At 51.4% G+C, this 26,742-nt stretch overlaps 1 protein-coding gene across 1 annotated transcript in view; it reads right to left on the reverse strand.

The window, feature by feature from the left end:
* Positions 1 to 1,332: 1,332 nt before the first annotated feature.
* Positions 1,333 to 26,742, reverse strand: part of FAM83F (family with sequence similarity 83, member F) — a 42,383-nt gene continuing 16,973 nt past the window's right edge. The window contains exons 2-5 of the mRNA XM_006890100.1: positions 10,841 to 11,008; positions 10,289 to 10,410; positions 7,552 to 8,222; positions 1,333 to 1,382 (exon numbers count right to left, since the gene is read on the reverse strand). Of these exons, the coding sequence (XP_006890162.1) occupies positions 1,333 to 1,382; positions 7,552 to 8,222; positions 10,289 to 10,410; positions 10,841 to 11,008 (1,011 nt within the window). The remainder of the gene's footprint in view (positions 1,383 to 7,551; positions 8,223 to 10,288; positions 10,411 to 10,840; positions 11,009 to 26,742) is intronic.

The following is a 26,742-nucleotide window of genomic DNA, read 5'->3' on the forward strand; positions in this document are numbered from 1 at the left end:
CATTTAATCCTCACGGAAACTCAAAGAGGTGGGCTGGGGGCTGCACACCTGCCCCCAGACCCAGGACTGACAGAGGAGTCCCGGGACCTTGGCTCCCCCTGACAACACCCCTCTTCTCAGGTGAGCTAAGGTGTTGTCCCCCTTTCCCCTTGCTCTCCTGGGCAGGCCAACGGCCCCCTTTCTCCTGCTCCCAGTCAGCTGTCTTCTAGAAGTCTGTCTGTCCACCACGGGGCTGGCAGTGTCTTGGGTTTTCCCAGAAGGAAAGAACTAAGGACAGAAGTTTAGTGCAGAATGAGAGGCCGGGAAAGCTGTTCCCTCCTTGGGCCTCTGCTTGTCTCAGGGACAGAGTCTGCCGTCTGGCAATTTCCTGGTTGTCCATTCTTCCCCCTTGCCCAGCCCTGCCACTCACAGTGGGTAAGAGTTTGTGGGTACTTTGGCTGGTCACTGGCCACCATGGCATCACTGACCCACCTGCTTGGCAGGTGTAACAGAGAAGGCACAGGAGGCTTCAGGCCCGTTCCAGGGAGGACAAGCAGACCTGTTTACAGAGCCCCGCTGCCTGGACCAACCACCCACCCCACCTCGGGCACGCCTCTCCTTGTGGGGGGACAACAGGTGAAAGCACCACAAGAATCCCTCAACAGGCCCGAGGTGGGCAGTCACCACAGAGATGCTGACCCTGGAGCGCCAAGACACCCAGACCCTGCAGAGTGACAGGAGACCTCAGGTGAGGGCATCCCAAATGGCAGTGTCAGGACTGGGGGAACGTCCCTTCTTTCTGCTGGGCTTTGTGCAGGAGCACCCAGAAAGTGCGCTGGAGGACCCTGAAGGAGACGGCTCCAGACACCTTCCACCTGAGACCAGAGCCAGACTGTCCTCTTCCTTTACCCCACCAGCCTCCTGGAGGGACCAGAAGTGTAGGGAGGGAGCCCGCAAAAGAGTCAGGGAGTCCATCACATTAAGGCACAAAGGCAGGACCCTCACTCTGTGTGGAAGCCGGAGGCAGCAGGGGCCAGCCCAATGCAGGGAGAGGCCAGGCAGAAAGGGGGGGCAGGCACTTGGAGAGCTTCCCCCATTCTGTGTAAACAAGGAGGTGAGGAGGCAGAGACCCCTGTCTGGGGCGGGAGGTCTCTGGAGTGGGATTGTTTTGAGATGCAGATAACCCTCCTGTCTGGGATTTGGGGTCCCTGAGACCAAGACAGAGGCTGCTAGGCAGAAGGCTGGCCTGGAGTCCAATGTGCAAAGTGGCGCAGGGTCTGTCCTGGTAGGGCACAGCGCAGGGGGCGGGCCCAGCCTTGGAGCCCGTGGGCCCTCCTGCCACCATCCTGTAGCTCAGGAAATGACACAGTTGTTGGGCTTCGCAGAAACAACACTGGCTTTACCTGCGGAGACAAGGGATAAGGGATGGGGTGATGAGCCCCAGAGGCATGAGAGCGGGGGAGGGGAGTCTTCCTTCCCTGCAGCTTCAGGAAGAACCCCTCAGTTTGGCAACCACAGGGTTGTGGTACCCCTTAGTGACTTCCAACACCTCAGACCAAAACCAAATCAGTGCCATCTGCTGCATCTGACAGGCAACCCCAAGTGTGCAAGTGCGGGACTGTGCCTGGTAAGGGTTTCCTTCTTTGAAAAAGAATTGTACTGTGTTTTTGGTGACAGCTCACACAGCACATTAGATTTCTAATACCAGCCACTCAATGCCTCTCAGGGTTGTCAATAGGCGTTATCTTTCATCAGCAGATTGCCAGGTCTTTCTTGTGAGATGCCCCTGGGTGGATTTGAACCACCATCCTTTCCAGGTAGTAATTAATTCAGTGCTTTACTCTGAGGCCCACCCACACAGCCACCAGCTTGTCAGGGAAAGTCACAGCTGGGCACAACAGGGACAAGGGACTCAGGAGTCAGTCACAATGAGTGGCTCCAAAGTCTGGCCAGAAGGTGGTCAGTCGGTGGGTTGTACCACGTGCCACTTCACCACTCCCAAAGCACAACCACAGTCCTTCTCCTGTATCCGCACAGCTGGCACTGCTGTGAGATGGACCTCCGCAGTCCCATTTTACAGCTGAGGGTGGAGAGGCCAACGGCGCAGAGACTATCAGTGCCAGCTTCTGGCCTTCTAAACCCAAAGGCTCAGCTCCTTCCTTAGACCCGGTGCCCCTTGAGGAGGCCTTACAGGGCAGGGACAGTGTAGAGGCAGAGAGGACAGAGAGGGTTACACTTCAGGGTGTGGACGGAGGGAAAAGAGATGAGAAGCCCCAACGATGCATTCCCACCTCCTTGACCACCCCAAGTCCAGCCAGGCCATTTCTCCTTGTCTCTGGCTCCACTCTCTGCCAGGCTGGGCAGTGCTGACACCTCTCGCCTGTGTGGGGTGGGGGTTGCTGTCCCACCTTGGCTGGGCTGCCTTTTCCCAGGTGGAGCTCGCTGCTGCTATTTCCTGCCAGTTCTTCTCCGCACAGCGAGGGGTGTCTCCCTGGTGTGCACATCACCTTCCAGTATCACTTCAGCTGTGAATTTAATTAAGGTGGCCTCTGCCTCGCCTTCCGGGCCATTAGCAGAGGCACTTCACCAAGCCAACCGGGACTCTGTGCTGGCGGCTCCTCCCTGCCCTGGACCCAGGTGACGGCTACCAGGCCATTGTCAGTGGCCAAGAACCAAACCTTGTCCAGGCCAAAAGGAACCAACTCTTCTACAGATCCACTCCTTAGGGCACCCCCAGACTAGGTCAGGAGGCTGAGCTGACAGGAAGAGAGACGTAGCTGGTGCCCCCTCTGGCATGGCTCCTCGCCCTGGCCTGGCCTCAGCCCTGCCTACTTCCTCTCCCTGGTGCCTTGTTTCATTTGCTTGACCTTCCAGGCAGATGCCAAGTTCCTCCCTGGAGGCAGCAGCATTTCAGAGGCCAGTGAACCAGCCCAGGAGGAGCCCTGGTGGTGCAGTGATTAAGCATTCAGTGGCTAACCAGAAGGTCAGCAGTTCAAATCCACCAGCTGTTCCACAGCCCTGGGGGTCTTGGTGAAGTAGTGCCGTCAGGCCAGTTGGTTGTGAGGGCTCCCTGAGTCTGTGTGATGGCATTTCACATCCTGTCTGCCCAGCACGGGGCACTCTTGGGTACTGTAGATGATTAAGAGCCCAGCCGCTCATTGAAAGCTCACTGGTGCAGGTGGTCTAGTGGTGAGAAGCTGCGTGGCAGTCTCAAAGGTGTGATGTTTGAATCCACCAGCTGCTCCATGGGGGATGGCTGGGCAACCTCCTCCCATATCATTAACTGCCCCTGAAAACCCGCTGGAGGGTCAGCTATGGGTCGATTCTAACTCCACAGTACAACCACCACCACCAAAAGAAACTCTCTTCCAACACCACAGTTCAAAGGCATCATTTTTTTGTATGCTTGGAAAGGTGAAGGGTCAGTGAAAGACCCTCAACCAGATGGATTGACATGATGGCTGCAGCAATAAGCTTGAATATGTTCATGATTGTGAGGTTGGCACAGGATAGGAGAGGGTTCAGATCTGTTGCTATAACGGTGCTATGAATAACACTCCACTTGATGGCACCTAACAACAAAAAGGAAACCAAATTTGTCTTGGAGGGATTGTAACTTAGAGGCAAGGATAGTAAAATTATCTTCCACATATTTTGTGCGTGTTACCAGTGGGAGCCAGTCCTTGCTTGGAAAGAGGCAAGGATTCTGGGGCTTTGTCTGACATACTTTGGACATGTTGTGAGGAGAGACCAGTCCTTAGAGAGGGACATCATGCTTGGGAGGGTGGAGGGACGGCGCAGGAGGGGAAGGCCCTCTATGAGGTGGATTGATTCAGTGACTGGGGTAATTGGAATGAGTGTGTCGGAGACAGTGCGATTGGCACAGGGCAGAACAGAGTTTAGGTCTGTTGTACGTAGGGTTGCTATGAGTCGCAAGCAACTCGACGGCACATAACAACAACAACAACAGTTTGGAAAAGAGGAGGGTCAGTGAAAGAGAGAAAGAACGGCAACAAGATGGAGTGTCAGAGTGACAACCACAATGGCCTCGAGAGCGCTGGAGCCTGTGAAGATGTCACAGGACAGCAGGTGGTTTGGATCTATTGTTCATTGGGTCACAGTGAGTGGTAGTTGACTTGATGGCTCTAACAGCAATGCCAACACTGGTTTCCCTGACTTATTCATTCATTTGTTCCACACACATTTACAAGGAGCTACTCTGCACCAAGCACCATGCCAACCTAGTAGACAAAGCAAAGGAGCCATGGTCTCTGCCCTCAGAACATCACCTGCCAGCCGCATGCTACGGTCTGTGTGATGGAAGCCAGCTGGCCAGGGCCCTGGGGGAGCTTAGGGATGGATCTTAAAATGCAGATTCCTGAGGGCTGCTGTGCAGACTCTTTGCGAGGGTGGGGCCTGTCATATGCCTTTCTAACCAGGACCTCCGTGGTACTCTCCTACCTGAGGTCTGGGATCTCTGCTCCCCAAGGCCTGTCCTAAGAGCGTGGAAAGAGTACAGACAGGAACCTGAGCAACGGTGCTGAGTGCAGAGGAAAAAGGCTCTCAGCTTCTGCCACTAGAGGGAGCTGTGCGCCCTTAAGCCACAGGGCAGCCCCTTGCCCGGATCCCCAGCCGCAAAGGCAGCGACTTCCTTTCTGTGAAGTTCTCCCAGGGGCCACACCTGAGCTCGCAAATATTTGCATGCTGTTTGACAACTATGTACTTCTTATCACGCTATTTTACAGGCTGTCAGCTCTTAGCTTTTGCTATTTTTTCCTGTTTCACCTACTCTGTCTCCAACCTCCCAGGACAAGGTATCAAGTGGCAGAGGTAGCGAGGACAGTGCTGGCCAAGGACAGCGACAGATCTGAGCTGTCAGGGTCCCAGACAGGTCAAAGGATGCGTCCAGGACACGGGGGAAGGGGACAGCACTGTGCTGCCAGCTGCAATCGGCAAGGCTGCTATTGTGAGCTCTAAATGTTTACAGTTGGAAAAGGGGTTCCTCCCTGGGCAGAGGTCCTACGAGAGAAGCTAATGATGACAGTTGTGAGGTTGCTTAGGGAGTGAACCAAGCTCGGGTTCCTGGGGCCCAGGCACCCTCACAGGAATTGCAGCCACTCACCTTTGGTTGCCAGAGAGAGGCCCTGGCATAGTCCAGCCGCACCCCCACATTGGGGGGTCAATAAGGTACTCTGGTGGCTTGTTGTCATTGCTGTTAGGTGCTGTCCAGTTGAGTAGGCCACTATGAGCAGCTGGCCTGAACCCTGCCCTATCCTGGGCCAACCCCATCATTTCTAACATACTAGAGTCCACTGCTGAAGTCACCGTGTCAGTCCACCTTGTTGGGGGTCTTTCTCTCCTTCACTGACCCTCCATCTTTCCAAGCAGGAGGTCCCTTTCCAAGGAATAGCCTCTCCTATCTACATAACCAAAGTAAGATGAAGCTTCGCCATCTTTGCCTCCAAGGAGCCCTCTGGGTGCACTTTCCCCAAGACATGTTTGTTCTTTTGGCCGTCCACAGGATAGCCAATACTCTCCTCCAGCACCACCATAACTGGTGGCTTAGTGGTAAGGAATTGTCCTGCTAATGGAAAGGTATATGGTTCAAATCCACCAGCTGCTCTACTAGAGACAGGGCAATCTCCTCCTAAGCCTCAGTAAACTGTCTGCAATGCCAGGTTTGGGTCAGTTCTGACTCAACGGTATACAACCACAACCACAACCACCACTACCCGTTACCCAGTGGGGTTGACCCATGTGTGTCGGAGCAGACTTGTGTTTCCTAGGATTTCCAAGGGCTGACTTTTTGGGATGTAGACTGTCAGGGTTTCCTTTAAAAAAGTGCTCAGGGGAACTTGAACTTCCAGCCATTGGGTTAGCAGTTGGTGCATTAATAGCTTGTGCACCCAGGAGCTCCTGGAGGCCCCTACAAAGGGCCTCTGGGGAGACAAGTCCCTGTCCCTTGTCCCAGCCTTTGGGGGAATGGGGACTTGGAAGGAGCTGGGGCCTCTTGAGGGATCTGGGGACCTACGTAGGTGGAGGCTGTGCTGGCAATGGCCACTCCTCTTTGTAGAGAGCAAAGAAGGACAAGGTTGACCTTGTGGGGTGTCCCTCGTGCTTCTGAACTCTGCATGCAGGTGAGCTCACACATGCTTGGTCTGAAGCCAGGTGCTCTGGGGAGGGGCTTCCTGAGGGTCTGGTCTAGGTTGGCTTGTTGTGGGCATGGTGGGGAAAAAATGCCCTTGGAGGCAGCAGTGGTAGCAGGGGACAATCTAAGCCCTCTACTGGGGGACCCAATGCTGAGAGACAGTCCCTAGAGGCAGGGAAGGGACAAGACAATGGGCCTTTTGTTTCTATAGAAACAGCACCTCAGGGTGAGGGGGCTGGGGGAGCTAAAGTTTCCACCTCACCTCAATCCAGGACTTGGAAATCAGTCCCTTTTGTGGCTGGGCCACCCCTCCTCCTCCCTGCCAGGTGTTCACCATGGCAACCCTTCCTCTAAACAGGAGGTGTGAGGCTGCAAGCATCTGGAGCTGGGGGAGTCAGGGGCCCTGCAAAGCGTGGGCATGGGCTGGCCACCCTTTCCTCAGAAGAGAAGGGCCCAAATGCACCTCAAGTCACTTCTCAAAGCTTCCACTGTGCCTCTGTGAAAGCTGCAGCTAGGAGTCTATTCCTGGGAACATGAGGCCTCAGGAGAAATCTGCTGGCTGGGCTGGGAGAAGCTGAACCCTTTCATGAAGAGGCCCAGGCCTGGGGTCACATGAAGACACTGGAGTGGCAGCCTATCCTGAGCAGAGGGGGCACTGTAGCAGGTGCTGGGAGTGCCCCCTACAGTCCAGGCAATCAAAGCTGGGGGTGGACAGTGCTTGAGTCCAGAGAGAGCCCAGGCTGCACAGGGAAAGGCCATGTTCCCTGCTCCCACCTGCCTCTATGTTCAGACAACCCTGTCTCATCCCTGCAAAGCCCACAGCCCCAAGGACAGAAATCCCAGGGTGGAAACTCTTTCAGCTCAGGGACACGGAACTGAGAAGGCACCAGCTGCAGCCCAGGCTGTCACCATCAACCTCTGAGGGAGAGAAAAGCCAAGCAGGGGCTCTTGGGCGTCCTGAAGAGACAGAGGACATTATTACCGGAAGCCTTCTCTTGCAGAAGAGAAACCATGTGCCAAACCCCTCTCTGCACACAGACACAGAGAGGGTGGTCAGAGCAGTGACGAGGGAGTGGGCGGGATGGGTCTGACCAGACCAGGCCTGAAGAGGTGACTAGAAATAGGTTAGGTTGAGGGGATCAGGTGACCAGGGATTGGTTAGCTCAGTGGAGCCCTAGACTCAGTTAGGATGGGGTGTGCTCTGTTTTTTCCACTCTTCCTTATTTACTGGAGTGACTCAGAGAGGTAGCCCCCAGCCGCCCTCATGCCCAGCACTGCAGTGAGCACATGACAAATGCCGTGACAGGCCAAGGCCCCAGGCTGAGAGGCCAGAGCCACACTGGCCCCTGGAGCTGTGTGACCCACGGCCAGCGAGCCTCTGCCTTTGACGGGGGCTGTTGTGGGGCTGGGGACAGAGGACTTACCTGACAGATCAGGACTGGAGCCCTCGAGGGGCCTCTTCCCCATCTTGAACTCCACATCAGCAAAGGCCTCAGAGGAGCAGGAGCTGGCCAGGCCGTTGGGTGTCGCTGGCCTCTTGGTCCGCCGGCTTAAGAACCGGCTACTGAAGCGCTTGCCTTCTTTGGCGGGGGCGGCCTCCCCGTTGCCGGCTTCTCCTCTGCCATTTTGGCCTAGGGCCTCCCAGGGCTTGGCCTTCAGCTGAGAGACCCCCTTGAGATCCTTTTGGCTCAGGGGGAGGGGATCCACAGGGGGAAGCACCTGCTCCAGACTGACCAGGTCGTTCAAGAAGCTCTCCAGGCGCCGTGCAGACTCGCCACCCCCGGCCTCCTGTTCCTCCAGGGCGCCCCTTGCCTCCTGCTGCTGCCGGGCGGCCCAGCGCATCATCTCCCCCGGGGGCTGGCGGCTGCTGGATACCAGAGCGTACTTGGGGTTGATGAGTTTGCGGGCCACTGTGGAGGAGGAGAAGTTGAGGCCCGGCCGGCCTGCACCCCCGGCCAGGCCCAGCTGCCGGTACAGGTCCACCTCCTCGGAGATGGCATACAGCTCGCGGAACTCCAAGTCGAAGGGCTCCACGTTCTGGCCCGTCAGGAGAAGGAGGAGGTTCCTGTCCACGTGGGAGGCACTCCAGGTGAACCTGGGGACATGGACAGGAAAGCAAAACACGTGTCTCTGTGTCTCTGGGCCCCCAGGCCACCACACCTGCCCAGGCCCGCTGGCCAGCCTGCCCTTGGCAAGGCCGCTGAGAGCTGCTGCTGCCCCGCCCCAGCCTGAATGGACATTTCAGATTCCTCTCTGCTGGGACCTTGGCAGTGACAGCTCACCCTCCACTGGCCCCGACCCTATGTGTGCCCATGTCTTGGTCCTCAGTTCAAAGGGCAAGGGTATGGGAAGGCAGATCTGGGCTTTCTTCTGACATTTGATGTTTCTGCCTCTGGCTCATATAACTTCTAACACAGAACAATGAGTCAGGAAGACCAAAGAAGAACCGAGGCCTGTGAATGATGGTGTCAGCCTGAATACTGATTCTAGATTGCCCCAAGAATGGACAGCTCTGCCTCGGATAAAGTGAAGCTGTAAGGGAGGATGGTGTCTCACATACTGTGGGCATGTGGTCAGGAAGGTTGAGCTCCTGGGGAAGGACATCATGCTTGGGAAGGTGGGGGGGTGGGTCAGGAAAAAGAGAGGACCCCCTGTGAGATGGGCGGCCACAGGGGCTGTAACAACGGTTCAAATGTAGCAACGCGGGTGAAGACGGTGCAGCACCAGGTGGTGTTTCATTCACAGGTTTGTTGTCGCTCCGGGGCATCTAAAACTACTACCGTCACCCTTGGATCGCGTGTGAAAGGGGGCTAAGAGGACCTGCGTTCACAGAGTTGTCGCGAGGCATGAGTGAAATAACTGGTATAAAACGTTTAGCTCGTACCTGGCGCACAACGCACATTTGATACGTAACAACCACAGCTGCTACTACTGTTAATGCCACTCCCCTTATTAGGCCTCAGGGGGATTTCCAGATCCTGCAGAATGTGCAAAATCCTATACGTTGGCCAAGTAAAGGGCAATCAATTTCAAGACCAAGGTGAGGATGGTCTAAGTCATGGCAAGTTCATTGTTCCTTATGCATTGGAAAGTCAGATAATGAATAAAGACGACTGAAGAAGAGTCAATGCCGTAAAAGTGTGGTGCTGGCAAAGAGACCTGAATACCCCACGGACTGCCACAAGAACAGGCTTGCCTTGAAGGAAGTGCCACCAGGGTGTCCCAAGGAGGCAAGAGTGGTGAAAGTTTGTCTTGTTTACTTGGGGTAGGTTGTCAGGAGGGAGTCTTTGAAACAGTGGCATCAGACTGGGACTGGTGGAGGGTCAGACAAAGAGAGGAGGCCTCTCAACAAGAGGGATGGACATCGTGACCTGGGACCTATCAGAGATGGTGATGACGGAGCAGGGTCCAGATCTGTCCCCACGAGCTGTGCTCGACTTGCCAGCACCTAGCAACAACATCTACCACCACCGAGGAAGAGGATGTGATGTCATTTATGAACCGTTTCACGTGGCCAGGACTTGTCCCATCTAGATTTTAAATTAATTGGGGGGCAGGGTCTCCACAGACACAAGTTCACACGTTCTGCCGATTTCACGTCAAATCTGAAGCCTGCCTGGCTGTCGCTCCCTCTGTGCACGTCTTCATGAGTCCTACTCAGATCTGATCCGTTCTCCTTCCTGCATGTCTTACCCGACAACTAGCCTTGATATGTGACTAGTTGCTGTGGACCACGAGAAGTAGCACTGTGGCTGTCAAGTCGATGCCAGCTCAAGGTGACCCTACATGTGCCAGGAAGAACGGGGCTCCACAGGGTTTTCAAGACCAGATTTCTCAGGAGTGGAACACCCGGGCTTTTCTTCCTCAGCATCTCTGTATACACTTGAACCTCTAATCTTTCAGTTAGCATTTGAGCAGGTGAACTGTTCACCCAGACAGGGGCGCTAGAGCTAATGCTCAGGAAGACTTAGGGGGGTTCTCTCTCTGGGATCCCCCAGAATCCCGGAGGTTGAGGGGAAGGACTGGTCAGGAGGTTCTTGGTCATCAGGTCAGAAGATGTCTGTTAGACTTGTGACCTTGATGGCTTCCGCCTGGAATCTTTCAGAACAGCCACTCTGGATAAAGGCCTCACGGGCTCTTCTCTCACCTGGCCCCACTCACCTATAAGACCCAGTGGCTACTTTATCACCGTCCACCATCAGGAACCTTGACGACAGGTTGCCTTTGACCTTCCCCATGGGCATATAGAAGCCCACGCCGGTCACAGAGCGGACTCGGATGTTCTGTTGAGAAGCAGAGAGAGGCAGTCAGCTGGTGTGGACCAGGTGTGCCCCTGGGACCTGCCTCTGGCTCCTGTCCTCACTGACTCTCTGCCTCCCGTAGCCTCACAGCAGCCCCGAGACTGAGGTTTCACACAGTCTCCCGTTGGGGGTGGACAAGTTAAGGGTGGTCCCTGTCTGCTCCCAAGTGTCCCCACAGGCCGACCCGAGGGCCAGAGCTTTGGGCGTGACAGTGATCTGAGGTGTGGGCAGCGCGGTCTCCATCAGCCTTGGAGACAACGGAAAGTGGGCACAGGACGTAGCGGTCACCTGCTCATCACGAGCTCGATTTAGACAGGAGGGAAGGGGATTGAGACTCTGAAGTCCCCTGAACCCAGGAGGGGACAGACACGGGGTCCTGGGGCAGAGTCTCATCTCTAGGTGGGGCACACACCCGGATGCGGAAGTCGGTGAGCTCCAGAGTCCGACACATCTCCAGAAAGGACGTCACTCCTGCCTCGTCCAAGATGATGTACACTGGGACCCGGCGTTTGTAGGCAGCATCGACGATGTCTTTGAAGATGTCACCATCGGTGAAATCATCCATGACCACAGCAATGACCTGGGTAGGGCAGGGCACCAGAGAAACACATCATGACATCAGATGCAACCAGATCACCCTGGGGTTACTGGTGGCCATGAGCCACCTGCCATCTCTTATCCAATCTGAGCCCTGGAGGGGGCAGGCTGGGCTGCTGCACCTCACCCTTGGAGCATCCCCGCTGCCCCCCCCACCCCCCCAGCTTGGGAACTTTGCAACAGCTCGTCAGAAACCAAAGGATCAGGAGGCTGAGGAAAGTTGGTCCTGAAGCCGAAGGGCAGCAAGCCAGGAGCTGGAGTTGCTGTGATGCAAGGCGAGGGAAGTGTTTACAGAGTCTCAGATCTGCTGAATGCCATGTTCCCAGCAGGCCTGGGCTCTACTCTCCCAGCAGCTGTGCAAAGCCCTGGGCATCCCCAGTGCCCAGCTGGGCAGAGGTCCAGGCAGCTTGGGTTCCCCAGGCCACCCACCTCACCCTCCAATGGAAGACACTGCTTGGTTCCTAATCACCCACCCTGGGAGGCCAGGCCCCTGCAGCCTGAGGCTGGTCCGCCTTTCCATCCTGCCAGCAATTGTGGAATCATCTCCCGACCCAGGACACCCTCATATGTGTCAGAGAACTGTGCTCCACAGGCTTTTCAATGGCTGGGCTTTTGATTTTAAAGTATGATTCCAGGCCCTTCTTCCAAGGTATCTCTGAGTGGATTTGAACCTTCAACCTTTGGATTAGTAGTTGAGCATGTTAATGGCTTGCACTGCCCATGGACTCCTTCCTAGCCTTGTTGTTAGTGCTGATGAGTTGAGGAGGACACATCGTGACCCTATGAACAGCAGATCTGAACCCTGTTCTAACCTGTGCTTTCTATCCTTACCATCTTTCATTTCCCAACCTAAGTCTTCCTCCCTTCCAGCTGCAAGAGTTTACTTGCGGCTCATGATATAAAGGAAAAGTCATGGGCTTTGGGGGCTCAGAGGTATGGTTTTAATCTTGGATCCACTAGTTTCGCTGTGTATAAACCATGGCTTTGAACCAGCTAAAAGTGCTTTGGTCATGGCCTATGGACACAAGGCAGTGAACATGCTGCAAAGTAACCAGGGCTCTTGTGCCTGTCATTCTGTGCTGCTGGGAAGCAGCGGTGGTGCCCTGATCAAAGCTGGTGGCCGACCTCACTGATCTGAATTGTGTCAGCCGCCATCATTGAGCAGGGCACCACGTGGCCCAAATCTGTTGTGCCACCAATCTGGTGGCTGTGCCATGTGCACACTCCCTGTTTCTGTCATCATGACAGAACCGTCTTGACCTGGAATAATCCTGGGCGAGTTACCTCTGTTGCCTGATTTGCAAAGCAAGGCTACCCCAATCGTGAAGCATTTGGTGTGCAGTCAGAGACAACACGCTTGGGATGGAGGGAGTCCTCAATAAACGGCCTCTGGAGGAGACCGCCTGTCGTCATAGCTGCGAGTGCAGACTGTGAGGTAAGGCCAGCCAGGCCCGGTGCTGCACCAGCAGCCAGTGCCCAGCTTCCTCGGCCACAACATGGGCCACCACAGCAGGACCGATCCCATCGCGCTGTTTCAAGTACACAGTGAGATGAACCATGAATGTGTCCAGCACAGCGCCTGGCACCAGGCGAGCTAAGGAAGCGGTCCCTTTCATCACCACCATGGTTCCCGCCTCCGTCTTTGTCACTGTCATTGTCACCATCACATTACTGTCCTTGCCACGATCACTTCCATTGCTATTCCTGTCACCCTCACCACCACTGCCATCATTGTGGTCACTGTCACTATTACTACTGTCATTACTGTGACCTTATCTTTACTGTCACCACCGCCACCCGTGTCACTATTCTCACCATCACTGCCATCACCTCTACCACCACTATTACAACTGTCACTATCAGCATTGCTGTCCCCTACACCGTCACCATCACTGCCATCATCACCATCATCATCCTTGTCACCACCATCATCTAGTTTCGTCTTCTTTTGTCACCTTCTCACTTGAGCACTCACATCACGCCTGCGGCTAATGACTGCCCGCGCTGAGTTCACACAATGTCCAAGGCTCTTAGCTCCCACATTTGATACTCAATCATGCATACCACTAACATCTACTGAGCCCTGCAGGCAGCATGAGGGTCTAAAGACTGCTAAACCACAACCCTTTAACGTCCACAGGTTAATCCCGTTGAACTGATAAGGGTTTCCGCAAAGTAACTGACACATCAGGTAAAAGAAGATGTGTTAAGAGATGCATGAATGGCATGTATGTATGTTCAAAGGACAAGAAAGACGTCCCTGAGGAAGCGGAGACCTGACCACGGTGGGTAGAGCCTCTGGGAAGTATGAGAATGAGCAGGGAGGAGAACCAGCCTAGAAAGGCAGTGCTGGGCCGCCCCGCAGAGCATGCAGCCTGTGCCCCGGGCTGAGTGGGAGCTCTGCCTGCTTGAAGAAACCAGTTCATTTGTCATCACATCCGCTATGAGTTGGAGCGCGCGCGCACACACACACACACACACACACACACACACACACACGTCAGACTAGAATTGGGCCCCGTAAGGTTTTCAGTGGCTGGTTTTTCGTCAGTAGATCTCTAAGTCTGTCTTCTGAGGGGCCTCTGGGTGAACTTTCAGTTAGCAGCTGAACACACTGTTTGCCTCACTCAGGACTCATGTGCTCACATGCACCACTATTGGTGTTAGGTGCCAAGGACTCGGCTATGACTCACAGCAACCCTGTGAATAAGACACCCAAACTTGCCCTACCCATGCCAGCCTCATGTCCCTGCCATGCTCAAGCTGGTTACTGCAGTCACTGTGTCAGTCCCTATCACTGACGCCTGACTCTGCTTTGAGGAGGCAACTCTTCTTAAGTTGTACATCGAGTGTCCAGCACTATACTGAGCCATGTTCCAGTTATTCAGAGGGTCTCAAGGGCCTGCTAGTTCAGAAGTGGATGGCCAGTTCCTCTTCTTAGTCTGTCTTCATCTGGAAGCTAAGACTTGAAATGGACCTTGTCCATCCCCGGGTGACCCTGCTGCTTTTTGAAATACTGCTGGCATGGTTTCCAACAGCACAGCCACGTGCAAGTAACCACAACACAGCAAACAGACAAGCAAGGGCCTAGGAAGTGGGAATTTCAGGCAAAGGGCAAAGCAAAAAGGCACAGAGACAGGACTTAACATGCCCTGAACACTTGCTGTGTCATGGAGTTCCCATGCTTCATGCAAATTTCCTGGTTCCATCCTCCCAACTATTACAGGAAGAAGGATTACCAGTTCTACTTTACAGACAAGGAAACTCAGAGAGGTAAAGTCATATATTTATGGTCACACAGCTAGCCTGTGGCAGAGCAGAGATGTGCTTACTGATCCTTCTGACCAGAGCCTTGAGGAGGTATGGAGACGGACGGCTAGGTCACACAGAGACGGTACGGTCACCTCACACAGAGATGGGATGGCCACATGGAGATGGGACATTCACCTCACACAGAGAGGCAGGACAGCCACCTCACATGGAGATGGGACATTCACCTCACACACAGACGGGATAGTCACCTCACACAGAGATGGGATGGCCACCTCACAGAGACAGGACAGCCATCTCACATGGAGATGATGGGACGGCTACTGACCACCTCACATGGAGATGGGACAGCTACCGACCACCTCACACAGAGATGGGACATCCACCTCACATGGAGATGGGATGGCTACTGGCCACCTCACACGGAGATAGGACAGCTACCTCACACGGAGACAGGACGGCCACCTCACATGAAGACAGGATGGCCACCTCACATGGAGATATGGGACAGCCACCTCACACAGAGATAGGATAGCTAGAAGTTATTTTTGAAATCTTGGATCAAAACTGTTGTGGTTTTTTTCCCCTGATGTGCATATATTTTTAAAATTTATTATTAATTTCAGTGAAAATGTACAGAGACTTTGGATTTCCATTCATTCATTGTTGCACTTTTCTCCCCTCCCATCCCTCCCCCCTAGTACACTACACTCTTGGAAAAGTAAAAGAAAAATTCTTTCATTGTTTTACAAACCCTCTCCCAGGTCCACTTGACCATGTATGTAGCTTTTGCTCTGGACTTCTGTCATGACAAAAATACCTAATCACACATCCCTTTTACACAGTTTTCTCCCTCATCTGTTTCAATGCAGTATACACTATTGAACCCATCTTTCTCAGTCTCCCCCCAACCCCGAGGTCAGTCCTGTTTTACAACAGTGGCACCATGCAGTATTTGTCCTTTTGTGACTGAGATACTTCACTCAGCATAATGTCCTCCAGGGTCACCCATTTTGAATAATATTGCATGAGTTCTTTGTTTTTCAATGCAGCATAGTATTCCATTGTGTGAATATACCACAGCTCTCTATCCATTCACTTGTTGATGGGCACTTAGGTTGTTTCCGACTCCTTGCTATTGTGAACAAAGCCGCGATAAACATGGGTGTGCATGTATCTGCTTGGATGTCAATTATGGTCTCTTTGGGGTATATTCCCAGTAGTGGAATTGCTGGGTCAAATGGTATCTCTATTTGCAACTTTTTGAGAAAGCAAACTGATGTTTTAAGAAGACTAAATAAGATAGACATACTTCTGTCAACACTGACAAAAAGAGAAAGCTAAGCAATTCAACATATTGCTACTGAGTCGGAAGCTGTCCCCCCCAGGGGGTTTTAGAGACTGTCAGTAGAAGAGGAGGAGACTGCCTATCTTTCTTCCATGGACCATCTGTGGCTTGAACCATCTTTCCTTTGGTTTGGCAACACAACACAATACTCACTAGGTCAAAGAGAAAGGTTGTGGTTGTTGTTATGTACCGTTGAGTCACTTGTGACTCATAATGCCCCCATGCACAACAGCTCTGAACCACGCTCTATCCTGGGCCACTCTTCCTGTCTCGCCTACCCTAGTTACTGTATCTGTCAATCCCTCTCTTCCAGGGACTTCCTCTCTTGCCCTATCCCTCCAACCTTCCAAGCACGATGTCTCTCTCCCCAAGGACTGGTATGTCCTGGCAATAAGCCCAAAATATGTGAGCTGGAGCCCCCAAATTCCTGCCTCTAGAGAACGGCTTGGCTTTACCCTTCTCCAGGACAGATCCACTAGTTTTCCTGGTGGTACATGGTGTGTTCAATACTCTTCTCCAGCACCACAACTCAAAGGCATCAATTCTTCTTCTGTCCCCCTTTCTCACTGCCCAGCTCTCTGATGCATAACAGGCAATTGCGAATGCCAAAGAGAAGAGATATGAAATACCAAATGAAGGGGAGAAATAACTACAGACTTAATACTGAGAGCAATAAAGAAACCTTAAGATAGATAACAAGACTATTGGGACTAATTACATAGTGAACAAGGAAATGCAATGACATGGATCACATGTGTGAGACATGAATGAAACAAAACATACCACAATCAAGTGAAATGTATCCTTAGTATGTGAGATCAGTCATCTTAGAACACATTAAAGGAATCTTGGAAGGAGAAAAATTTTAATTCTTTTAATAATCTTCAGAAAAGTATTGATAATGTTAGATTCCTATTTGTGATGGAAAGTCTCCAAAAAGTAGTAATAAAAGGGACCTTCCTTAACCTGATAAGGGCTAGCTATTAAAATCCCACATGCATCAGCTTGTTTAACTGAGGGAATCAGCATATTTAAGTGTTTGGTATAGGCTCTTGAGTCTAGAGCAAGTCAAGGATACCTTTACAACACTAACATACCTTTACAGCACTAACATAGTGATGGTGAGACTGACTATGCAATAAGACAAGACAAAGAAATAAGATAAGAGCCGTTGGTCCTCAGGGTGAGCCAAGTTGCCCTCAAGACGCCCCGGGGGACAGTTGTTCAGCCCTCGGGGAGAGCCATTTGAGGGTATGCTGTCCAGCCCCTGGGAAGAGCCTTCAGGTCTCTAGGGGAAACTGCTTAGCTTATACAAATAATTTTATCTAAGCCATTTTCTCCCACCTTCTCCTCCAGTACACCTGTAAGTAACACCTCCAAAGCCCTTCTATTTGTAACTCACAAGTTTGTCCTCTCTAAAGTTTGCTCCCTTTACTATAGATAACCTTAACACTGAGTTTTACTCCAGGCCTGGGCCCTGAACCCAGTTCCAGAGACAAGGGGGAAATAGGAAGCGAGGGAGGATGGAGCCTCAGGGTTCAGCCAGCAATCCCCACTGGACCCACCTTGGCAAATATTTTGCAGTCCAGAGGGCAGTAAATGTCAGGAAAATACCTTCTAACTGAACAAGAACGCATGTGGCTTCAACCAAGCACCACCAGTAAGGTGTTAAAGTGGGCTCCCCTTCCCCCTTCACATCAATGTCCCTGTTCAGCATGAAGAAGTCAGAGAGTTTGTGCCCCATTCCCAAATGAGAAACCCACAAATGAATAAGACAACTTCTTTGTTTAAAAAAAAAAATCACCATTGGACTATGCTCACCATTACCCTGTCTCTTCTGGTCCCCACTGGATCTTTCTCATCTCCTTCACCTACTTCCCTCTCCACCAAATTGTGCAGCCCTGTGATTTCATCCCTGCCCATCCTCACTCTTCTGCTCCTAACACACACCCTCTTGTATCCTCATACTTGTTTTTCACAATTAAAAAAAAAGAAAAAGAAATAAGACACATAAGTATTTGTGTGATGTGCCCTCAAGACAGATCTGACTCATAGCTGACCCTCCAGCAGGTTTTCAGTGGCTGTGAATCCCACAGGAGGAGATGTTTTTCTCTCTTTCTGTCTTGGGGAGCAGCTGGTGTATTCAAGCCTCCTGCCTTTGGGGTGGCAAAGCAATTCATTACCATTTTGCCACCAGAGCTTCCTAGAGAAGTATTAGAAGAAATAAAACTATCAGTATTTAGAGATTATCTCATCATTTATACAGAAAAATCAAGAGGACTACTAAAAATAAGGAACGCTGGCAAAACTGCAAGATACGAGGAGAACATGTATCTGTAATGCTCTAATATACCGTAATCAACTACAAAGTATAATATAAAATAAGATCCGTTCTCAAATGTAACTTAAGCACACCCTCTGTAAGAAAGAAGTACTGGTTGCATAATAAAGCACTAGGCTACAACCTAAAGGCTAGCAGATCAAATCTTCAGAAGGAAGGATTCAACTCCTCCCGGCAGTCAGCTTCCATAAAGATCATAGCCCTGGAAACCACAGGGGGCAGTTGTATTCCGTCTGGTGGCCTGGTGGTGAGAAACTGAGCTGCAATCCCAAAGGCATGCAGTTTGAATCCACCAGCTGGTCCTCAGAAGGATGGGCAGTCTCCTCCCATGCGATTAAACTGCCTCTGAAAACCTGCTGGAGGGTCAGCTATGGGTCGGTTCTGATTTGATGGTACCCACCACCACCACCACCACCACCACCACCAGGGTCTGGTGGTCTAGTGGTCAGTGGCGGTACTGTCAATCGGAAGGCATGTGATTTGAATCCACCAGCTGTTCCGCCGGAGAAAGACGGGCAATCTTCCTGCGTCATTTACTGCTTCTGGCAACTTGCTGGAGGGTCAGCTATGAATTCTGACGCAACAATACTCAACAACAAGGGTGTTTATGAGTTAAAACAAACAGCGGTTTTGGTTTGTTGTTATGCATCATCAAGTTGGAATGGACTCACAGCTGATTCTCCAGCAGATTTTCAGAGCCAGTTGAGTCGTATGGGTCCCTTCTTTCTCCCGTGCAGCGGTTGGTTGATTCAAACCACCTACCTTTGGACTGGCAGAGAAACTCCTTACACTCTGGACTCGCAAAGCTTTCGAAGAATGAATATTTTCATTGGAAACTTTGAAAGCTATTGTTTTTTGTGGTGCCATCTAGTTGATGATGACTCACAATGACTTTAGGAGCAACTAATCTGCACCTGGCCCTGTCCTGTGCCATCGGCATCATCTCTGATATACTTGAGCCCATCGATAGAGCCACCGTGTCAATCATTCTTGTTGAGGGTCTTCCTTTCCTCTGCTGACTCTTCACCTTTCCAAGAATATCTTTTCCCAAGGACTGGCCTCTCCAACCAATATGTAAGATGAAGTTTCACCATCCGTGCTCCCAAGGAGCACTTTCTCTAAGATATATTTGTTTGCTGACAGTCCATGGGATGTTCAGTACTCTTCTCCAACACGACTCAAAGGCATTTACTCTTTGTCTGTCATCTTTAGGCATTGTCCAACTTTAAGATGCATAGCAAGTCACTGAAAAGGCCATGGCCTGAATCAGAAGCACCTTAGTCTTTATGCTGCCATCGTTGCTCGTTAGCACTGCGGAGAGATTCTTGACAGCAGATTTTCCTAGTGCAACATATCTTTCCATTTTTTTGACTGCCGGTACAGCGTGTTGATTGTGGAAACAAAATGAAATCACTGACAACTTCAACCGTTTCTCCATCTATCATGATGCCACCTGTTGGCCCAGTGGTGAGGACTTTGTTTTCTTGATATTGAGATGTGATTCAAATTGAAGACTGTAGTCTTCTGCAGCAAGTGTTCCAAGTCTTCTTTCTCAGCAAGCAAGGTTGTGTCATTTGCATAATGCAGGCTGTTGAGGAGTCTTCCTCCAATCCTGATGCCACATTCTTCTTCATATAGTCCAGCTTCTTGGAGAAGCCTTGAAAACTCTATGAAAGGGCATGAAATACTATGGGAAATGAAGTCTACATGGGGTGGTAACCTATGGAGGAAGAATGAATGAAAGGGAAGGAGAAAAATGAGAGTGTCTTTCATGGGTTGATTATGGCTGTATACCATGAATTGATGTATACAGGCCATTTTTTAACTAGAACTTCCCTTCCCCTAAAACAAGAACCTTTCAAAGATTCAAGCCCTTTAGTTAAGTGGAACAGGAAGCACAGGACGGTGTGATGAGAGACAAAGTTGGAAAAGAGGGTGAGACTAGAGGGTGGCAAGAGATCACATGATGTTCAAAAGTCCAATCCTCGTCTCTCAACAGGCATCTAGGAGCCCAAAGACTAAAACACTCCCTCCAAGTGTCCTGTTATCTTATCTCCAAACTTCCCTCTGGGGCCAGAGTCCAGAGTCTCCTCACTCCAAGCTCTCCACTCTAAACAGTTAAGCTGGGAACTGCTTGACTGGTTCCCCAAGTTCTTGTCAGGTCTCCAACTTCACTCTTGCTCTGTGGTTGAAGGAGGGTGCAGGGAAGTGGGCCTGCCCTCTCCTCACCTGACCAAGGACAGAGGGGTTCACAACCGGGGAGGGAGCTCCCTTTCAGGAGGAGCAGTTAGCAGCACTCTGGTGGGAGGCAGCCATCTGTGTCACTACCAATTAAACAGTGAAATATCTCCAGTTTAAAACAAAATCAATTGCTGGCTGACTCCTGCCTTGTAGTCGTGGAGGAGAGGTGATGATTACCCTCGCCTATGGTCTCTGGGGTCCCTCTGACATTCGGCTCCTCAGCATCAGGGCCAGGAAAACCAGTTCCTAGCTCCCTCGCTCCCATGATCCTCCAGCACCAACCTGACTTCAAGGTTCTGGGAAAATGGAACACTGTCACCGGCTCAGAAGGCTGGGAAATGAAATGGATTTTCAGGAGACAGAACTCGCTCCGTCCCCCCTACTGGCTCCTGCTCTCAGCGTCGCCCACCTGCTTGCCCAGTGATGTGCACACAGCTGGAGAGAGAGGTTAATTCCAGACCGCAGTGGCTTCCAGAAGCTGTCACGAGCGGCCAGGCTGAGAGGCTCTGATGTTGTAATGCTTCTCATCGGGTGTTTCCTTAGCCGCCACATCTCCTGCTTTGATATATCCTGCCCCAGCGGCAGGGGAGGGGGGAGCCGCAGAACTCCCCTCGACCTGCCACTCAACTTTAATTAAACTGCCGGCGCTCTCCTAATTCTCTTTCTGCGCTCCTTAATTACCACTAGATAGCAAAACTTACAAGGAGGGCTTCACCTTCCCCACGCAACCCACCATACCACGACAGCGGGGACTATGTCACTACCTGATGACAGCTGGCCAAGGTCACAGGGACAACTGCGGTGTGGACGGCTCAGCCTGCTTGGCCCGCAGGCAATTTCAAAGTCAGCAAAAACTCACGCCCTCCTCACCTGACAGCCCCCTTCTCCAACCCCTCACTCACCTGCTGAAACAGCTGATTTTTTGGAAGCCAGGGCTTTCTGCAGAGATGCCTCTGGGTGTATTCAAACAATCAACTTTAAGCACTTACTATTAATGTAAGTAGCTGAGCATGTAACCGTTAGTGGGACCCAAGGATGAATGCACAGGTCCTCTTGAAAACTCACTCCTTAGCACCTTCACCCACAAAGGCTCCCCAACTCCTCAACGTGGGTCCAAGGTCTCATAATCATCCTTTTCCTCTCTCCAGCGTCACGTCTTGTTCCCAGACCGTATTTTCAGCTATGATGGGTGACTTAGTTTCTCTAACAGGGTTTCTCGACTAATATACTACTAATCTTCGCTGTTGTTGTTGTTGTTGTTAGGTGCTGTCAAGTCAACCACGACTCATAGCAACCTATGAATAACAGATCTGAACCCTGTCCTCTCGTGTGCCAAATCTCTGATACCCTCAAGCCCATTGCTGCAGTCACTGTGTCAATCAAACTGGTTAAGGGTCTTCCGCTCCTTCACTGTTCCTCCCCCTTTCCAAGCATGATGATGGATAACGGAGAGGAATAACCTCTCCTAGCAACATAACCAAAGGAGGACAGAAGAATTGACACCTTTGAGTTGTGGTGCTGGAGAAGAGTCTTGAATGTACCATGGACCTCCAAGAAAACAAACAGGTCTGTGTTGGAGAGGGTGAAACCAAGTTTCTCCTTGGAGGCTAGAATTCTGAAGCTCCATCTCACATACTTTGGGCACATGGTCAGGAGGGACTGGTCACTGGAGAAGGACATCATATTCAGAAGGGTAGAGGGATAGTGGAGGAGAGGAAGACCCTAGATGACATCAATTAATATAGTATCTGGTTCAATGGGGGTAGGTGTGTCGGAGTCAGTGAGACTGGCTCAGGACGGGGCAGGCTTCAGAGCTGTTGTACACAGGGTCACTATGAGTTGCAGGAAACTCAATGGCACAGAACAATAATAACAAAAACGAATCTCTATGCACCTGGAGCGAAAGCTTGCCAGATTCTGTGCCGTCCTCACTGTCTCTGCTATACTTCAGCCCCCTGTGGCAGCCACTGAGCCACATAAACTCATCAAAGGTCTACCTCTGTCCTGATCCTTTACTTTCCCAAGCATGATGCCTTTTTTCCAGGGATTGCTCTTTCTTGACAACATGTCTGCAATACAGGAGACAGCGTCTCACCATCTTTGTTCCTAAGGTACATTCCGGCTGCAGTTCCTGCAAGACAGATTTGTTTGTGCATCCAGTAGCTCCTGGGATAGTCAATATTCTTCATCAATAACGTAATCCAAAGGCATTGATTCTTCTTTGATCTCCCACGCACATATTAGAACAAAACACCACCTGGTCCTGTGCCAACTTTGTGACTGTTGGTAATATTTGAGCCCATTGTTGTGACCATCATATGAATCCACTCCCCTGAGGTTTCCCTTCTTGCTGGCTCTCTATCAAATCCAGTGTCCTTTTAAAGGATTGGACTTTCCAGATGCTGTGTAAATAAACATGTGTCAGTTCCACCATCCTCACTTTAAAGGCACAGTCTGGTTCGATTATTTCTCCTAAGACTTATTTGTCCCTTTTGGCAGTCCACAGCATATTCAATACTCTTTGTCAATACCACAACTAGAATGCATTAGTTCTTCTGTCTTCCTTTTTTATTGCCCAGTTTTCCAATGTCTAGGAGATGACTGAAAAGACCACAGTCTGGGTCAGGTGCACTTGACATTGATAAATGTCTTGGGGAGGGGAGGAATTACTTCCAGCCCCAGAAACTCAGCACGAGACAGGCTGCATCCAGCCCTCTTGTTTCTCTCCATGCGAGATGTGCAACATCTGTGTGTCTTTCAAGATGCAGCCAAGGATTTCCTGAAGTTCTCCACCCTGTAATGTTAACCCAGCCTCCCCTCCTGCCCATCTGGTGCTCTGGGTAGATAACAGAATGCTGGGACACTTTGTTGTGTCAAAAGCAGATGTTTATCTGCTAAACATCTCTGTTCCCTAATCGGTGTGGACTCCTGGGGGGCAGGGCTCATCCAGCTTCTCTCAAATCTCCCTGAGCACAGACCTCAGAGTCAGCTATGTTTGTGGTGTCAACGACTGTAGCAGGAGGGGGTGTGTGTGTGCGGGGTGCAGTGTGGCTCTGCTGCTGCCTCCTTCATCTATAAGCGTGGAAGCATTCATTCACCGCCATGGAGTCAGTTCCCTACTGCGACCCTGACCTTGCAGGACTGAGCAGAACTTCCCACAGCGTTTGATGCTGTGGATCTGTCTGGGAGAATCCTGGAGGCGCACTCAGTAGGGAGTCGTGCTGCCAACCCGGAGTCTCTCTGAAGGTCTGAAGGCCCCAGCTGCTCCTGGTGAGAAAGGCGGGCAATCTCCTCATGTGTGATTTTTAGCTTTGAAAATCTACGGGAGGGTCAGTTATGAGTTGGTTCTGACTTGACGGCAATGAGCTGAGTTGAAATATTTATGAGAGGATGTGGTTTCATCTTTCTCCGGGGCTGCTAGGTTTGAACTGTCAACCTTTTGCTTAGCAGCCCAAATCTTAACCTACAGTGTCACCATGGTTCCTGGTCAAGGCACTGCTGTTGATCTGTATTGTTGAGTCAAAACTGACTCATAAGGGAGATCTGGTGGCCCAGTGGCAAGAAACTGCACTGCAATCCTGAAGGCATGCGGTTCGAATCCACCAGATGCTCTCCTCTGGAGAAGGGGGGCAATCTGCTGTGCCAGTCGGATCTGAGTTGATGGTATACAGGAAGAAAGGAAACAAAAACAAACAAAAAACGGACTCCTAGCTGACCCTCCAGTGGGTTTTCAGAGTCAGTTAACTGAACAGGAGGAAACTACCCGTCTTTCTCCTATAGAGCAGCAGGTAGATGTGAACCACACACCTTTGGGGTGGCATCACAATTCCTTACCATTAAGCCACTCACTGTCAAGGCATTCTAATGGGGGTGGTGATTAAATGAACGCAGAGCAAGATTCTTGAGTTAGAAGGAAGGTGGGGCAGTTCTTCCCCAAATTAGAGGTACAGGGAAGGGACACGAGTTCAAAGGTAAACCGCTCTGCCTTTACTCCATCCATGCAGGCTCTTAAAGGAACCGCCAGTTTATGACTGAAAATGGGACTCAGCCACAGAGTAGAAGCCCCGCAGCAGGGACTCAGGAAGGGACAGGGCACCTCCAGCACCTGCAGTGAGCACCTTTCTGCAGAGTACAAGGAGGTGCGGTCCTCTGTGGGACAGAGTGCAAAGTTTCTTAGTGGAGGTCTTAGTGGAGGTCGGCTACATACCTGTCGCCACACCCTGTCTCCCTGGCCAAGTTCATGTGTACGAAACAATCTGCCCCAAGCACTTGGTCCTGTGTTAGAGGTTCGCTCCTGAGCTGGACAGGAGGAAACCTGGACAGCACCTTGCTGCCTCTGAGGTTAAAGTTTCCCAGGTTGGGCTCAGCCAGCATAGGACAAAAGTTTGTGCTTCCCACAGCCCCGAGTGCCACTCCCAGGCCAGGCGCACAGGGCATACTCCGACCAGGATCCAGGCCACCTCCAGCACCCCAGACCAATCACACAAACCAGGCTGTATATCACACCAACCCAGGTGAGCAATACCGTCCTCTCCCTCAGAGGTTTGCTCAGCTGCCTGGGGAGATCAGGCCCAAACTCCACCCCTGCCCCACTCAGGTCCATATAGTGAAAAAGCAAAAAAGTCACAGTTCAGGGCTGCAGCCCTGGGGTGTTCTGCTGACAGTCACTTTTCCAAGACAGGGAAGAGAGGGAACCTGAAGAAGCATCTTAGCACAGTGATGGTCCCAGTCCCCGCTTTCCCAGTGTGAATTTGGGGCTTCACTTCCCACTCCTGACCTGACTGCCTCTCGGGCTGCAGGGAGGTTTAGATGAGATCACGTGAATTCCCAGGACAGCTGTGCAGTTATGAGGGAATCATAAAACTCCAAGACTACAAGGTGGGTGGGGCGAGTTCTTAATACCTTAAGCCGTCAGGCCTCTCAAGGCAGGAAGGGTAGCAATTAGGCTAACAAGCTGTTGCCTCTTGGAATGGTCACTGTCTGGCAGCCCAGGGGCAGCTCAGAGCTATCTGTCTGGGATGAAGCGGGCGGTCCACTTTTCCAGGGAGGCTAGCACTTAATCAGCCCCTTTAGCTTCCCAGCTCTGCTTCCAACAATGGAAGCTCCCTTTGATCTGCCCAGAATGGGGTTCAAGGTCTAAGGACGGGTCAGCAAACTTACTTGCAAAGACTTACATAAGGGGAGGGAGTAGAGTATCCTGTTGAAAATGCAGATCCCAGGGCCTGGGTTGCCCCCAGGTGATATAAAGGTGGATCACAGGAGTGCTGTGAAGCCAGTGAAAGTACTTTTCACATCTAAGGTGGCCTCCTAAACAATGCATATGCTGCTCAAAATGGGGACAAAGGAATCTACAATGGAGGCAGCGGAGTTTGAAATAAGCCAACAAAAACTCAACCATAGAGCACCCCACACGCTATTTGCCTATAAATACAATGTACACTCTGGAAGCAGAAAGTCTAGGTTTGCTTCTTAGCTTCATTTCCAGCTTCACTAGGTGATGTGTGGGTTATTCAGGCTAAGCCTCTGTGTCCTCACTGGAAAATGGAGAGAAGATACCTTGTCAGGATTGCTCTGGGTTTTACAGGAGAAAATGCCAAGTTGCTGAAAGCGTGCTGCTTGGTCCGTTGTATGAGATGGATTGGGATCCCTGGGAGACAGACATCAAGGTGGGGATATTTCCCCTTCACACAACACCGTGCTCTGCAGCCCAGCCCAGCATGGTGGTTAAAGTCCAGGCTCCATGCACTACCATAGGGGTCAGAACCTGAGCTAATTGGGAGGAAGAGGAGCCCAATTAAGTGAAGTGCCCTATGCACTGTTCCTGGAGCAAAGCTGGGCATGGGCACCGCACACAGAGCAGTGTGAATATGCTGTCAGAATAGTCAGCGGGCCAGCTCTGAGGACGGTTGAGGCTTCAGGGCATGCGCAATGGTTAGGGGTTCTGCTGGAGCAAGGGAGCACTCCAGTTTTGGGGGTAGACTAACTATTGTTATTGTCAGATGCTGCCAAACGAAACCTTAACTCATCCACAGCTGCCACTGTGCGGAAGCCCAGTGTTGACGTTTCTCTGTCAATCCATCTCGTGGAGGGTCCTTCTCTCTTTTCTTGCCCTTCCACCTGTCCCAAGCGTGGTGATGTCCTTATCCTGTGACAGGCTCCTCGTGATAACATGCTCAAAGTTCTTTTTTTTTATTCCTTCTTTTTTTAATTTTTTTTTATTATTTGTGTGTGTGCGCGTGTGTACCGTCAAATCAGATCTGACTGGTAAAGGAGGAGATTGTCCCTCCTTCCTCGGCAGAGCATCTGGTGGATTCGAACCGTGCGCCTCTGGGATTTTGCAGTGCAGCTTCTTGCCGCTAGGCCACCAGAGCTCCCCTGCTCAAAGTTCTTTTAAGAAGCACGCTCACTACCCTTCCAAAGCAGATTTGTTTATTATTTTGGCAGTTCATGGTGTATTCAACACTATTCACCAACGTCATGCTTCAAAGACATCAACTCCTCTTGGGTCTCCCTGATT

Source organism: Elephantulus edwardii, unplaced genomic scaffold (genome assembly GCF_000299155.1).
Source record: "Elephantulus edwardii isolate Elephantulus edwardi_28Jun2011 unplaced genomic scaffold, EleEdw1.0 scaffold00086, whole genome shotgun sequence".
In the NCBI taxonomy this organism is placed as follows: domain Eukaryota; kingdom Metazoa; phylum Chordata; class Mammalia; order Macroscelidea; family Macroscelididae; genus Elephantulus; species Elephantulus edwardii.